Source organism: Nerophis lumbriciformis, linkage group LG33 (genome assembly GCF_033978685.3).
Source record: "Nerophis lumbriciformis linkage group LG33, RoL_Nlum_v2.1, whole genome shotgun sequence".
Lineage (NCBI taxonomy): Eukaryota > Metazoa > Chordata > Actinopteri > Syngnathiformes > Syngnathidae > Nerophis > Nerophis lumbriciformis.
In genome coordinates, this window is record NC_084580.2 from 20,948,099 (window position 1) to 20,964,932 (window position 16,834).

General features: G+C 39.7%; 1 protein-coding gene across 1 annotated transcript in view; it reads right to left on the bottom strand.

The window, feature by feature from the left end:
• LOC133575802 (uncharacterized) overlaps positions 1-16,564 on the bottom strand; it is a 44,144-nt gene extending 27,580 nt beyond the window's left edge. Inside the window, exons 1-5 of the mRNA XM_061928653.1 lie at positions 16,366-16,564; positions 11,510-11,654; positions 11,348-11,443; positions 8,914-9,058; positions 6,275-6,420 (exon numbers count right to left, since the gene is read on the bottom strand). Coding sequence (XP_061784637.1) covers positions 6,275-6,420; positions 8,914-9,058; positions 11,348-11,443; positions 11,510-11,654; positions 16,366-16,465 — 632 coding nt within the window. The 5' untranslated portion in view covers positions 16,466-16,564. The remainder of the gene's footprint in view (positions 1-6,274; positions 6,421-8,913; positions 9,059-11,347; positions 11,444-11,509; positions 11,655-16,365) is intronic.
• Positions 16,565-16,834: the final 270 nt, after the last annotated feature.

Sequence of the window (16,834 nt, forward strand, 5' to 3'; positions counted from 1 at the left end):
AATAAAGAAGGAAAAAAGACATATATAAGTCGCACTGGAGTATAAGTCGCACCCCGGCCAAACTATGAAAAGAACTGCGACTTATAGTCCGAAAAATACGGTATACAGTATTTCTTTCTGTTAAGTGTTTTGAACTGGAAGTAGAAGTGCGATGCCGTCTTCTAGTCATCTATAGCGTTTCTACTCGTACGGATTCTTCATTTGTCACTCCGAGCAATGTTTGCAAGTTTTACAATATAACTACAACAATTCTTACTGACTAAAATGTCCCATGTGTGATGTCGGTAGGAGTGTTTTCATGCATACCGTATTCGTCGGAGTATAAGTCGCTCCGGAGTATAAGTCGCACCGGCCCAAAACGCATAATAAATAAGGGAAAAATACGTATATAAGTCGCACTGGAGTATAAGTCGCACCCCCGGCCAAACTATGAAAAAAACTGCGACTTATAGTCCGAAAAATACGGTATACAGTATTTATTTCTTTTAAGTGTTTTGAACTGGAAGTAGAAGTGCGATGCCGTCTTCTAGTCATCTATAGCGTTTCTACTCGTACGGATTCTTCGTTCGTCACTCCGAGCAACGTTTGCAAGTTTTACAATATAACTACAACAATTCTTACTGACTAAAATGTCCCATGTGTGATGTCTGTAGGAGTGTTTTCATGCATACCGGATTCTTCGGAGTATAAGTCGCTCCGGAGTATAAGTCGCACCGGCCCAAAACGCATAATAAAGAAGGAAAAAAACGTATATAAGTCGCATTGGAGTATAAGTCGCACCCCCGGCCAAACTATGAAAAAAACTGCAACTTATAGTCCGAAAAATACGGTATACAGTATTTATTTCTTTTAAGTGTTTTGAACTGGAAGTAGAAGTGCGATGCCGTCTTCTAGTCATCTATAGCGTTTCTACTCGTACGGATTCTTCACTCGTCACTCCGAGCAACGTTTGCAAGTTTTACAATATAACTACAACAATTCTTACTGACTAAAATGTCCCATGTGTGATGTCTGTAGGAGTGCTTTCATGCATACCGGATTTTTCGGAGTATAAGTCGCTCCGGAATATAAGTTGCAACGGCCGAAAATGCATAATAAAGAAGGAAAAAAAAAACGTATATAAATAGCACTGGAGTATAAGTCGCACCCCCGGCCAAACTATGAAAAAAACTGCGACTTATAGTCCGAAAAATACGGTATACATTATTTATTTCTTTTAAGTGTTTTGAACTGGAAGTAGAAGTGCGATATTGTCTTCTAGTCATCTATAGCGTTTCTACTCGTACGGATTCTTCATTCGTCACTCTGAGCAACGTTTGCAAGTTTTACAATATAACTACAACAATTCTTACTGACTAAAATGTCCCATGTGTGATGTCTGTAGGAGTGTTTTCATGCATACCGTATTTTTCGGAGTATAAGTCGCTCCCGAGTATAAGGCGCACCGGCCGAAAATGCATAATAAAGAAGGAAAAAAACGTATATAAGTCGCATTGGAGTATAAGTCGCACCCCCGGCCAAACTATGAAAAAAACTGCGACTTATAGTCCGAAAAATACGGTATACAGTATTTATTTCTTTTAAGTGTTTTGAACTGGAAGTAGAAGTGCGATGCCGTCTTCTAGTCATCTATAGCGTTTCTACTCGTACGGATTCTTCGTTCGTCACTCCGAGCAACGTTTGCAAGTTTTACAATATAACTACAACAATTCTTACTGACTAAAATGTCCCATGTGTGATGTCTGTAGGAGTGTTTTCATGCATATCGTATTTTTCGGAGTATAAGTCGCACCGGCCCAAAATGCATAATAAAGAAGGAAAAAAAACATATATAAGTCGCACTGGAGTATAAGTCGCACCCCCGGCCAAACTATGAAAAAAACTGTGACTTATAGTCCGAAAAATACGGTATACAGTATTTATTTCTTTTAAGTGTTTTGAACTGGAAGTAGAAGTGCGATGCCGTCTTCTAGTCATCTATAGCGTTTCTACTCGTACGGATTCTTCATTCGTCACTCCGAGCAACGTTTGCAAGTTTTACAATATAACTACAACAATTCTTACTGACTAAAATGTCCCATGTGTGATGTCTGTAGGAGTGTTTTCATGCATACCGTATTTTTCGGAGTATAAGTCGCTCCGGAGTATAAGTCGCACCGGCCGAAAATGCATAATAAAGAAGGAAAAAAGACACATATAAGTCGCACTGGAGTATAAGTCGCACCCCCGGCCAAACTATGAAAAGAACTGCGACTTATTGTCCGAAAAATACGGTATACAGTATTTATTTCTGTTAAGTGTTTTGAACTGGAAGTAGAAGTGCGATATTGTCTTCTAGTCATCTATAGCGTTTCTACTCGTACGGATTCTTCACTCGTCACTCCGAGCAACGTTTGCAAGTTTTACAATATAACTACAACAATTCTTACTGACTAAAATGTCCCATGTGTGATGTCTGTAGGAGTGTTTTCATGCATACCGTATTTTTCGGAGTATAAGTCGCACCGGCCCAAAATGCATTATAAAGAAGGAAAAAAACATATATAAGTCGCACTGGAGTATAAGTCGCACCCCCGGCCAAACTATGAAAAAAACTGCGACTTATAGTCCAAAAAATACGGTATACAGTATTTATTTCTGTTAAGTGTTTTGAACTGGAAGTAGAAGTGCGATATTGTCTTCTAGTCATCTATAGCGTTTCTACTCGTACGGATTCTTCACTCGTCACTCCGAGCAACGTTTGCAAGTTTTACAATATAACTACAACAATTCTTACTGACTAAAATGTCGCATGTGTGATGTCCGTAGGAGTGTTTTCATGCATACCGTATTTTTCGGAGTATAAGTCGCTCCTGAGTATAAGTCGCACCGGCCCAAAATACATAATAAAGAAGGAAAAAAACATATATAAGTCGCACTGGAGTATAAGTCGCACCCCCGGCCAAACTATGAAAAAAACTGCGACTTATAGTCTGAAAAATACGGTATACAGTATTTCTTTCTGTTAAGTGTTTTGAACTGGAAGTAGAAGTGCGATATTGTCTTCTAGTCATCTATAGCGTTTCTACTCGTACGGATTCTTCACTCGTCACTCCGAGCAACGTTTGCAAGTTTTACAATATAACTACAACAATTCTTACTGACTAAAATGTCGCATGTGTGATGTCTGTAGGAGTGTTTTCATGCATACCGTATTTTTCGGAGTATAAGTCGCTCCTGAGTATAAGTCGCACCGGCCGAAAATGCATAATAAAGAAGGAAAAAAGACATATAAGTCGCACTGGAGTATAAGTCGCACCCCCGGCCAAACTATGAAAAAAACTGCGACTTATAGTCCGAAAAATACGGTATACAGTATTTATTTCTTTTAAGTGTTTTGAACTGGAAGTAGAAGTGCGATGCCGTCTTCTAGTCATCTATAACGTTTCTACTCGTACGGATTCTTCATTCGTCACTCCGAGCAACGTTTGCAAGTTTTACAATATAACTACAACAATTCTTACTGACTAAAATGTCCCATGTGTGATGTCTGTAGGAGTGTTTTCATGCATACCGGATTTTTCGGAGTATAAGTCGCACCGGCCCAAAATGCATAATAAAGAAGGAAAAAAACGTATATAAGCCGCACCCCCGGCCAAACTATGAAAAAAACTGCAACTTATAGTCCGAAAAATACGGTATACAGTATTTATTTCTTTTAAGTGTTTTGAACTGGAAGTAGAAGTGCGATGCCGTCTTCTAGTCATCTATAGTGTTTCTACTCGTACGGATTCTTCATTCGTCACTCCGAGCAACGTTTGCAAGTTTTACAATATAACTACAACAATTCTTACTGACTAAAATGTCCCATGTGTGATGTCTGTAGGAGTGCTTTCATGCATACCGTATTTTTCGGAGTATAAGTCGCTCCGGAATATAAGTTGCAACGGCCGAAAATGCATAATAAAGAAGGAAAAAAAAAACGTATATAAATCGCACTGGAGTATAAGTCGCACCCCCGGCCAAACTATGAAAAAAACTGCGACTTATAGTCCGAAAAATACGGTATACAGTATTTCTTTCTTTTAAGTGTTTTGAACTGGAAGTAGAAGTGCGATGCCGTCTTCTAGTCATCTATAGCGTTTCTACTCGTACGGATTCTTCATTCGTCACTCCGAGCAACGTTTGCAAGTTTTACAATATAACTACAACAATTCTTACTGACTAAAATGTCCCATGTGTGATGTCTGTAGGAGTGTTTTCATGCATACCGTATTTTTCGGAGTATAAGTCGCACCGGCCCAAAATGCATAATAAAGAAGGAAAAAAAACGTATATAAGTCGCACTGGAGTATAAGTCGCACCCCCGGCCAAACTATGAAAAAAACTGCGACTTATAGTCGAAAAATACGGTATACAGTATTTATTTCTTTTAAGTGTTTTGAACTGGAAGTAGAAGTGCGATGCCGTCTTCTAGTCATCTATAGCGTTTCTACTCGTACGGATTCTTCATTCGTCACTCCGAGCAACGTTTGCAAGTTTTACAATATAACTACAACAATTCTTACTGACTAAAATGTCCCATGTGTGATGTCTGTAGGAGTGTTTTCATGCATACCGTATTTTTCGGAGTATAAGTCGCACCGGCCCAAAATGCATAATAAAGAAGGAAAAAAAACGTATATAAGTCGCACTGGAGTATAAGTCGCACCCCCGGCCAAACTATGAAAAAAACTGCGACTTATAGTCGAAAAATACGGTATACAGTATTTATTTCTTTTAAGTGTTTTGAACTGGAAGTAGAAGTGCGATGCCGTCTTCTAGTCATCTATAGCGTTTCTACTCGTACGGATTCTTCATTCGTCACTCCGAGCAACGTTTGCAAGTTTTACAATATAACTACAACAATTCTTACTGACTAAAATGTCCCATGTGTGATGTCTGTAGGAGTGTTTTCATGCATACCGTATTTTTCGGAGTATAAGTCGCACCGGCCCAAAATGCATAATAAAGAAGGAAAAAAAACATATATAAGTCGCACTGGAGTATAAGTCGCACCCCCGGCCAAACTATGAAAAAAACTGCGACTTATAGTCGAAAAATACGGTATACAGTATTTATTTCTTTTAAGTGTTTTGAACTGGAAGTAGAAGTGCGATGCCGTCTTCTAGTCATCTATAGCGTTTCTACTCGTACGGATTCTTCGTTCGTCACTCCGAGCAACGTTTGCAAGTTTTACAATATAACTACAACAATTCTTACTGACTAAAATGTCCCATGTGTGATGTCTGTAGGAGTGTTTTCATGCATACCGTATTTTTCGGAGTATAAGTCGCACCGGCCCAAAACGCATAATAAAGAAGGAAAAAAACGTATATAAGTCGCACTGGAGTATAAGTCGCACCCCCGGCCAAACTATGAAAAAAACTGCGACTTATAGTCCGAAAAATACGGTATACAGTATTTATTTCTTTTAAGTGTTTTGAACTGGAAGTAGAAGTGCGATGCCGTCTTCTAGTCATCTATAGCGTTTCTACTCGTACGGATTCTTCATTCGTCACTCCGAGCAATGTTTGCAAGTTTTACAATATAACTACAACAATTCTTGCTGACTAAAATGTCCCATGTGTGATGTCTGTAGGAGTGTTTTCATGCATACCGGATTTTTCGGAGTATAAGTCGCACCGGCCCAAAATGCATTATAAAGAAGGAAAAAAACGCATATAAGTCGCACCCCCGGCCAAACTATGAAAAAAACTGCGACTTATAGTCCGAAAAATACGGTATACAGTATTTATTTCTTTTAAGTGTTTTGAACTGGAAGTAGAAGTGCGATGCCGTCTTCTAGTCATCTATAGCGTTTCTACTCGTACGGATTCTTCATTCGTCACTCCGAGCAACGTTTGTAAGTTTTACAATATAACTACAACAATTCTTACTGACTAAAATGTCGCATGTGTGATGTCTGTAGGAGTGTTTTCATGCATACCGGATTTTTCGGAGTATAAGTCGCACCGGCCCAAAATGCATAATAAAGAAGGAAAAAAAACATATATAAGTCGCACTGGAGTATAAGTCGCACCCCCGGCCAAACTATGAAAAAAACTGCGACTTATAGTCCGAAAAATACGGTATATCTGCGGCTTATAGCCCGGTGCGGCTAATATATGGAAACATGTTTTTTTCTTCTAAGATTTAGTGGGTGCGGCTTATAGTCCGGAAAATACAGTATTACTACTTAAAGAAGATTCTTCACCACACAATACCAAGTCTTGGACCTCTTTGGTCCGCTTACCATAAAACCAGCTCAGCAAACAGGATGCAGAGAGACACTGTTGCTGCCGTGCTCCTGACCACGCCCCACAGTTGAAGAACCAGAGTGAAGTTGATCAAAGAAGCGATGGCCGTCCAGGTGGTGTAGAGAGCCAAACCATTCTGGACCTTCCAAGTTTTCATTGATGGGCACAAAATGTTGTTATTGAAGGAAGATCAATCATTTCCCCAAACAGGAAAAAACACACACAGGAAGGAAAAGTGGTCTAAGTTTTTACTGACATGAACGTTCCAGAATTCATATGGTTAGGTTTTGATAAGTCACCTACTGGACTGAAAAAGCATTGTTTGGTTTATTTATGATTATTTATTTATTTATAAACAAAATGTAATTATTCTCCTTTATTTCTATTTTTGAGTTTAGATACCTATATTTGTATATTCCATCACGTCGATGTATATTTGTTCCTTGTAAAAAAAACAATAAATATCAAGTTTAATTAATTTAAAAAAAAACTGTCAGACCTATAAACCCCGTTTCCATATGAGTTGGGAAATTGTGTTAGATGTAAATATAAACGGAATACAATGATTTGCACATCCCTTTCAACCCATATTCAGTTGAATGCACTACAAAGACAACATATTTGATGTTCAAACTCATAAACTTGATTTTTTTTTTTGCAAATAATAATTAACTTAGAATTTAATGGCAGCAACACGTTGCAAACAAGTTGGCACAGGGGCATGTTCACCACTGTGTTACATGGCCTTTCCTTTTAACAACACTCAGTAAACGTTTGGGAACTGAGGAGACACATTTTTGAAGCTTCTCAGGTGGAATTCTTTCCCATTCTTGCTTGATGTACAGCTTAAGTTGTTCAACAGTCCGGGGGTCTCCGTTGTGCTATTTTAGGCTTCATAATGCGCCACACATTTTCAATGGGAGACAGGTCTGGACTACAGGCAGGCCAGTCTAGTGCCCGCACTCTTTTACTATGAAGCCACGTTGATGTAACACGTGGCTTGGCATTGTCTTGATGAAATAAGCAGGGGCGTCCATGGTAACGTTGCTTGGATGGCAACATATGTTGCTCCAAAACCTGTATGTACCTTTCAGCATTAATGGCGCCTTCACAGATGTGTAAGTTACCCATGTCTTGGGCACTAATACACCCTCATACCATCACAGATGCTGGCTTTTCAACTTTGCGCCTATAACAATCCGGATGCTTCTTTTCCTCTTTGGTCCGGAGGACACGACGTCCACAGTTTCCAAAAACAATTTGAAATGTGGACTCATCAGACCACAGAACACTTTTCCACTTTGCATCAGTCCATCTTAGATGAGCTCAGGCCCAGCGAAGCCGACGGCGTTTCTGGGTGTTGTTGATAAACGGTTTTCGCCTTGCATAGGAGAGTTTTAACTTGCACTTACGGATGTAGCGACCAACTGTAGTTACTGACAGTGTGTTTCTGAAGATTTCCTGAGCCCATGTGGTGATATCCTTTACACACTGATGTCGCTTGTTGATGCAGTACAGCCTGAGGGATCGAAGGTCACGGGCTCAGCTGCTTACGTGCAGTGATTTCTCCAGATTCTCTGAACCCTTTGATGATATTACGGAGCGTAGATGGTGAAATCCCTAAATTCCTTGCAATAGCTGGTTGAGAAAGGTTTTTCTTAAACTGTTCAACAATTTGCTCACGCATTTGTTGACAAAGTGGTGACCCTCGCCCCGTCCTTGTTTGTGAATGACTGGGCATTTCATGGAATCTACTTTTATACCCAATCATGGCACCCACCTGTTCCCAATTTGCCTGCACACCTGTGGGATGTTCCAAATAAGTGTTTGATGAGCATTCCTCAACTTTATCAGTATTTATTGCCACCTTTCCCAACTTCTTTGTCACGTGTTGCTGGCATCAAATTCTAAAGTTAATGATTATTTGCAACAACAAAAAAATGTTTATGAGTTTGAACATGAAATATGTTGTCTTTGTAGCATATTCAACTGAATATGGCTTGAAAATGATTTGCAAATCATTGTATTCCGTTTATATTTACATCTAACACAATTTCCCAACTCATATGGAAACGGGGTTTGTACATGAATTCATCATGGACTGAGATCGTTTTGTATCTTATAGCTTTGTCTTTTGATGACTACGTCTGTTTTATTCCCATGCCATCGATATAGAGATATAGTCGTGGAAGTCGGAAATGCGTTGGAACTTTGCCTGGACTTCCAGAAAGAGGGAATTGACTGATATCTTGTATTAGTTCCATTTCCGTATCGTTCCACCAACCAGAGGTCTCTTTTTCAGCGAGTTTCTGTTAATTGCCTTTGAGCCCACCCCAGTCTTGTGTAAGTCTACAATCTTGTCTCTCGGGTCCTTTCCCAGCTCCGTCTTGGAAGCAGTTCTTTTGACAGCATCTTCCACAAGGACGGGGACTAATTTGTGGGATTAACAGACACGTACCAGGTGTAATTAATGTACAGTTAAACCCTTTTAAAGCTATTATTTGAAGTTAGCAAACACTGTAAAATGTTCATATATTTGTGAGGAGGTGAATGAGGGCCATCAAGTACGACCGTCTCAGAAGACAATAATGCACTGGTCGCTATGGCAACAGCTTCATTACCGAGGTTGACCTACCAGGATTCTGAGACAGGACAGATCTTTAGGGTAGTAGGTCTTCAGCCACAGCCCATAATAGTCCGTGGCAAAGCAACAGACGCTCAAGGCGCTGCAACTGGACACCAATACCAGGATCAAGACGACCAGTGCAGCCAGCATCAACCTAAAAGAGATGGAACATAAATCAAACTGGGAGCCGAGTTTATAACAGTTGTTACAACAACAATGTGGTCATTTTATATACACACACACACGTGTGTGTATATAATATATATATAAATATATATATATATACACACACACAAACACACACACAACTATACTTACACATACACATACAACTATATACTGTATATTCATACACATACATTCATATATATATATATATATATATATATATATATATATATATATATATATATATATATATACACACACATATATATGTACACACATTATATATATACACACATTACATATATATACATATATATATATACTATATACACACACATTATACAGTATATATATATATGCACACACACATATATATATATATATATATATATATATACACATTATATATATATACATATATATATACACACATATATATATATATACATACACACACACACACACACACACACACATATATATATATATACACACATACATATACGCATACACACACACACAACTATACATTTTCATACACATACACATATATATATACACATACATATATACACACATACAGTATATATATATATATTTATATACATACACATAAATATACATACATACATACATATATATATACATACATATATACATACATATATACACGCACGCACATACATACATACATATATACAGTATATACAAACCCCGTTTCCATATGAGTTGGGAAATTGTGTTAGATGTAAATATAAACGGAATACAATGATTTGCAAATCCTTTTCAACCCATATTCAGTTGAATATTTTACAAAGACAACATATTTGATGTTCAAACTCATAAACTTTATTTATTTTTTTGCAAATAATAATTAACTTAGAATTTCATGGCTGCAACACGTGCCAAAGTAGTTGGGAAAGGGCATATTCACCACTGTGTTACATCACCTTTTCTTTTAACAACACTCAATAAACGATTGGGAACTGAGGAAACTAATTGTTGAAGCTTTGAAAGTGGAATTCTTTCCCATTCTTGTTTTATGTAGAACTTCAGTCGTTCAATAGTCCGGGGGTCTCCGCTGTCGTATTTTACGCTTCATAATGCGCCGCACATTTTCGATGAGAGACAGGTCTGGACTGCAGGCGGAGCCAGGAAAGTACCGCACTCTTTTTTTACGAAGCCACGCTGTTGTAACACATGCTGAATGTGGCTTGGCATTGTCTTGCTGAAATAAGCAGGGGCGTCCATGAAAAAGACGGCGCTTAGATGGCAGCATATGTCCAAAACCTGTATGTACCTTTCAGCATCAATGGTGCCTTCACAGATGTGTAAGTTACCCATGTCTTGGGCACTAATACACCCCCATACCATCACAGATGCTGGCTTTTCAACTTTGCGCCGATAACAATCCGGATGGTTCTTTTCCTCTTTGGCCCGGAGGACACGACGTCCACAGTTTCCAAAAACAATTTGAAATGTGGACTCGTCAGACCACAGAACACTTTTCCACTTTGCATCAGTCCATCTTAGATGAGCTCAGGCCCAGCGAAGCCGACGGCGTTTCTGGGTGTTGTTGATAAACGGTTTTCGCCTTGCATAGGAGAGTTTTAACTTGCACTTACAGATGTAGCGACCAACTGTAGTTACTGACAGTGGGTTTCTGAAGTGTTCCTGAGCCCATGTGGTGATATCCTTTACACACTGATGTCGCTTGTTGATGCAGTGCAGCCTGAGGGATCGAAGGTCACGGGCTTAGCTGCTTACGTGCAGTGATTTCTCCAGATTCTCTGAACCCTTTGATGATATTACGGAGTGTAGATGGTGAAATCCCTAAATTCCTTGGTTGAGAAAGGTTTTTCTTAAACTGTTCAACAATTTGCTCACGCATTTGTTGACAAAGTGGTGACCCTCGCCCCATCCTTGTTTGTGAATGACTGAGCATTTCATGGAATCTACTTTTATACCCAATCATGGCACCCACCTGTTCCCAATTAGCCTGCACACCTGTGAGATGTTCCAAATAAGTCTTTGATGAGCATTCCTCAACTTTATCAGTATTTATTGCCACCTTTCCCAACTTCTTTGTCACGTGTTGCTGGCATCAAATTCTAAAGTTAATGATTATTTGCAAAAAAATATCAAATATGTTGTCCTTGTAGCATATTCAACTGTTGAAAATGATTTGCAAATCATTGTATTCTGTTTATATTTACATCTAACACAATTTCCCAACTCATATGGAAACGGGGGTTTGTAAAAAGGGTCCACATACTCCCGGTCCCACAGGAGCAGCCAGATCATGTTCAGCAGCATGTTGGCGGCCCAGCAGCCGTAGAAGGTGTAAGGCAACAGACTTTGAGCCCAGGATCTGTGGAAAGAGACAAATATGTTCAGACGCACCTTGGGAATAAGTCCACTGTGCATCTTTGCTTACCCTCGGAACACAAACAAAGTCAGATAAATGACCATCAAGGAGAGCCAGGTGTAGATGACACCCCAGATGGAGAAGGTCCAGCTGGCGGGAGTGATGTCCGTCTCATAGCGGCCCGACACATTGCCTGTTGAGAAATGGAAGGGACCTGCAAGGTGGAAGCGTCGACAAGGGTTACCTTTCAGAATAAAGCAGGTTGGACACATTTTAGTAGTGTCAGGATGGTCCTTGTCAAGACTTTTGAAATCCCTGGGTCACAGAAGTCCACGGTGAAGATGATGAGGAATGCCATTATAGCCTGATTGATAATCACCCTTTCACAGTTTTCACGATTATTATGCATTCATCATTTCACAAAATACATTCTTATACTGTTTGACCGTTTTACTGGAATGTACAAACCCAGTTTCCATATGAGTTGGGAAATTGTGTTAGATGTAAATATAAACGGAATACAATGATTTGCAAATCCTTTTCAACCCATATTCAGTTGAATATGCTACAAAGACAACATATTTGATGTTCAAACTGATATGGGGGTGCATTAGTGCCCAAGGCATGGGTAACTTACACATCTGTGAAGGCACCATTAATGCTGAAAGGTACATACAGGTTTTGGAGCAACATATGTTGCCATCTAAGCGCCGTCTTTTTTCATGGACGCCCCTGCTTATTTCAGCAAGACAATACCAAGCCACATTCAGCACGTGTTACAACAGCATGCGGGTACTTTTCTGGCCCGCCTGCAGTCCAGACCTGTCTCCCATCGAAAATATGTGGCGCATTATGAAGCGTAAAATACGACCACGGACTGTTGAACGACTGAAGCTCTACATAACACAAGAATAGGAAAGAATTCCACTTTCAAAGCTTCAACAATTAGTTTCCTCAGTTCCCAATCGTTTATTGAGTGTTGTTAAAAGGAAAGGCCATGTAACACAGTGGTGAACATGCCCTTTCCCAACTACTTTGGCACGTGTTGCAGCCTTGAAATTCTAAGCTAATTATTATTTGCAAAAAAAAATGAAGTTTATGAGTTTGAACATCAAATATGTTGTCTTTGTAGTGCATTCAATTGAATATGGGTTGAAAAGGATTTGCAAATCATTGTATTCCGTTTATATTTACATCTAACACAATTTCCCAACTCATATGGAAACGGGGTTTGTAGTTAGTTACTCAAAACTAAGCAACAGTAGAGCGTAAAGTGCACATTTTGAACAATTCCGCAATGTTTCGAGTAACAAAGTGCAAAAGCACACTAGGGATGAGCAATTAGGCTTAAAAACGTTATGCAATAACTTGGCATATAAATGATAATAGAACTAGAGATGTCCAATAATGGCTTTTTTGCTGATATCCGATATTGTCCAACTCTTAATTACCGATTCCGATATCAACCGATACCGATATATACAGTCGTGGAATTAACACATTATTATGCCTAATTTTGTTGTGATGCCCCGCTGAATGCATTAAACAATGTAACAAGGTTTTCCAAAATAAATCAACTCAAGTTATGGAAAAAAATGCCAACATGGCACTGCCATATTTATTATTGAAGTCACAAAGTGCTTTTTTTTTTTTTAACATGCCTCAAAACAGCAGCTTGGAATTTGGGACATGCTCTCCCTGAGAGAGCATGAGGAGGTTGAGGTGGTTGGGGGGGTGTATATATATTGTAGCGTCCCGGAAGAGTTAGTGCTGCAAGGGATTCTGGGTATTTGTTCTGTTGTGTTTATGTTGCGTTACGGTGCGGATGTTCTCCCGAAATGTGTTTGTCATTCTTGTTTTGGTGTGGGTTCACAGTGTGGCGCATATTTGTAACAGTGTTAAAGTTGTTTATACGGCCACCCTCAGTGGGACCTGTATGGCTGTTGACCAAATATGCCTTGCATTCACTTGTGTGTGTGAAAAGCCGTAGATATTATGTGATTGGACCGGCACGCAAAAGGAAGTGCCTTTAAGGTTTATTGGCGCTCTGTACTTCTCCCTACGTCCGTGTACACAGCTGCGTTTTTAAAAAGTCATACATTTTACTTTTTGAAACCGATACCGATAATTTTGAAACCGATACCGATAATTTCCGATATTACATTTTAAAGCATTTATCGGCCGATAATATCGGCAGTCCGATATTATCGGACACATCTAAACAGAACCATTTTAAAACAGGTCCCTAATTTGATTGCTGACAATTCGCTTAAATTTACTTTCTGTTTCGGTAAACATGGTTCTACATTCATCTCGTTTTGCTAAAATGTACTAAGCACTTATTCTTCTGTTGATTAGACAAAGTTACGTTAAATTGGTTTTGTAAATATACAAAACCCAAAAGCAGTGAAGTTGGCACTTTGTGTAAATGGTAAATAACAACATAATATTAGCTCATTTGGAATTTGATGTCTGCAACATGTTTCAAAAAAAGCTGGCACAAGTGGCAAAAAAGACTGAGGAAGTTGAGGAATGCTCATCAAACACTTATTTGGAACATCCCACAGGTGAACAGGCTAATTGGGAACAGGTGGGTGCCATGATTGGGTATAAAAGCAGCTTCCATGAATTGCTCAGTCATTCACAAACAAGGATGGGGCGAGGGTCACCACAGTAGCAGACGAGTAGCGTGACGTCACAGGTTGTGGAGCTCCTCACATCCGCACATTGTTTACAATCATGGCCACCAGCAGCGAGAGCGATTCGGACCGAGAAAGCGACGATTTCCCCATTAATTTGAGCGAGGATGAAAGATTCGTGGATGAGGAAAGTGAGAGTGAAGGACTAGAGGGCAGTGGGAGCGATTCAGATAGGGAAGAAGATGCTGTGAGAGGCGGGTGGGACCTGATATTCAGCTGGGAATGACTAAAACAGTAAATAAACACAAGACATATATACTCTATTAGCCACAACACAACCAGGCTTATATTTAATATGCCACATATTAATCCCGCATAACAAACACCTCCCCCCTCCCGTCCATATAACCCGCCAATACAACTCAAACACCTGCACAACACACTCAATCCCACAGCCCAAAGTACCGTTCACCTCCCCAAAGTTCATACAGCACATATATTTCCCCAAAGTTACGTACGTGACATGCACATAGCGGCACGCACGTACGGGCAAGCGATCAAATGTTTGGAAGCGTACTCACGGTACCGTGTCTGCGCATCCAACTCAAAGTCCTCCTGGTAAGAGTCTCACAGGCCAATGGTAAAGCTTGACTGTCATCTTCCGGGAATGTAAACAACGAAACACCGGCCGTGTTTGTGTTGCTGCAGCCGCCCGCAATACACCGCTTCCCACCTACAGCTTTCTTCTTTGCTGCCTCCATTGTTCATTGAACAAATTGCAAAAGATTCACCAACACAGATGTCCAGAATACTGTGGAATTTTAGCGATGAAAACAGGCGACTTAATAGCTGGCCACCGTGCTGTCCCAAAATGCCCTCCACAATCCGTGACGTGACGTCATACCGGGACGTTTTCAGCAGGATATTTCGCGCAAAATTTAAAATTGCGCATGTGTTGCAATGTTAAGATTTCATCATTGATATATAAACTATCAGACTGTAGTAGTGGGTTTCAGTAGGCCTTTAACTGGCAAAATAGAGCATCACAAACCATGATTTTTAGGCTTGAACATACAAAAGTAGCTAAATGTTCTAGTCCGGTGGGAAGTTGTATGAACGGCTCACAACTAAACACACTATAAAGAGCCGTTCTAAAAGACTCGATTCGTTCGTGAACGTCACATCTCTGACAAGGCCAATGTAGAACAGACTTTACGACATACTTGCCAACCTTGAGACCTCCGATTTCGGGAGGTGGGGGGCGGGGGCGTGGTCGGGGGTGGGGCAGGGCGTGGTTGGGGGCGTGGTTAAGAGGGGAGGAGTATATTGACAGCTAGAATTCACCAAGTCAAGTATTTCATATATATATATATATATATATATATCTACATCCTGAAAATATGCAAATAAAACTGTGTTTAGATAATTGATACTTCAAACTTGCATAAATAAATATTAAGGAATATAACATAACTTGGCTTCTGAGAGCTTCAAAATGTAATGAATAAAATGCTAAAGTTGTTGATAAACAAGCAATTATTTTAATAATTAAATATGGTCATTTTAAATGAATTATTATGATCATTTAAAATTCATTATTTCAAATGTTTATTTTAATGTATAATTCTAATGCCTGGATGTATTAAGGAGTCAGAAAAAATACAAATAAAAATGCAATTAATTTTGATGTTTTCAGCTAAATATAGTAAAAATGTATTTAGTTTTTTTTTTTTGTAATTAATAAATATATTTATTTTTAGGTAAGATAAACATAATAATACAATTTATCTCTAGTCTGGATGATTTAGTTCTTGTCACCCGGTTGTCCTCCCGTAGTGAAAAAAGGATGTCCTCATTCAGGTCCGCCCCCTCCAGCTCCGGCTGAAAATCGGGAGATTTTCGGGAGAATATTTGTCCCGGGAGGTTTTCGGGAGAGTCTCCCGGAAAATTCGGGAGGGTTGGCAAGTATGCTTTACGAGGTCACACATATTTGTCCACGAACAGTTTGAAACCCTGGTCGATTCAAGGGTGGAATTGTTCACGCCCACGATGGAAAGGCGACCATTTCACGACAAAATCAGAGCTCATGTGATTTTGGACGATGCGTCCTTTAAAAAAAACTTTGGAATGCCACAGTGACGTCATCGGCGTCCCCCAGACAAAGTCGCACGCTTTCGAACTTGACAACGTGGACAAACGTCACGGACTGACACGAAGCAGCTGAATACATTTGACGTGGGAGTGGGAGTGGGGACGAGACATCAAAAAAAACATGTTTCTGCTCACCTCTGCCCGATCCCGCCAAGGCGTTCACCACCAAAACGGCCACGAAAAGCACCGCACACGCGATAATGACCACGATGCGTGGAATACTGCTGTCCCTCATCGTTCTTTATTTAAGTCTCTTCTTCTTCTTCTTGCTTTCTTTGTCCGCGAGCACGAGCACGAGCACGAGCAGCCTCCTCGCTTGCTGGCTGGAGCGCGCACGCACGTTTTTTTCCTCACGTGACGTGCGGACCCGCCCAAGTGACGTTGACGAGTCATGGAAAAAGTTGGGAGTTTTGTAAATGTCTACTTCTAACTACCAAAAAGCTGTGAAAACGATGACGTTGTGTGTTCCAAATGTAAGTTATTTACTGAAATTGAGTGAGCCTATGGCTTTGCACTTTGTTTGTTATATATATATATATGTATACATAATAATAATAATACATTTTATTTATAAGGCGCCTTTCTGGGCACTCAAGGACACCGT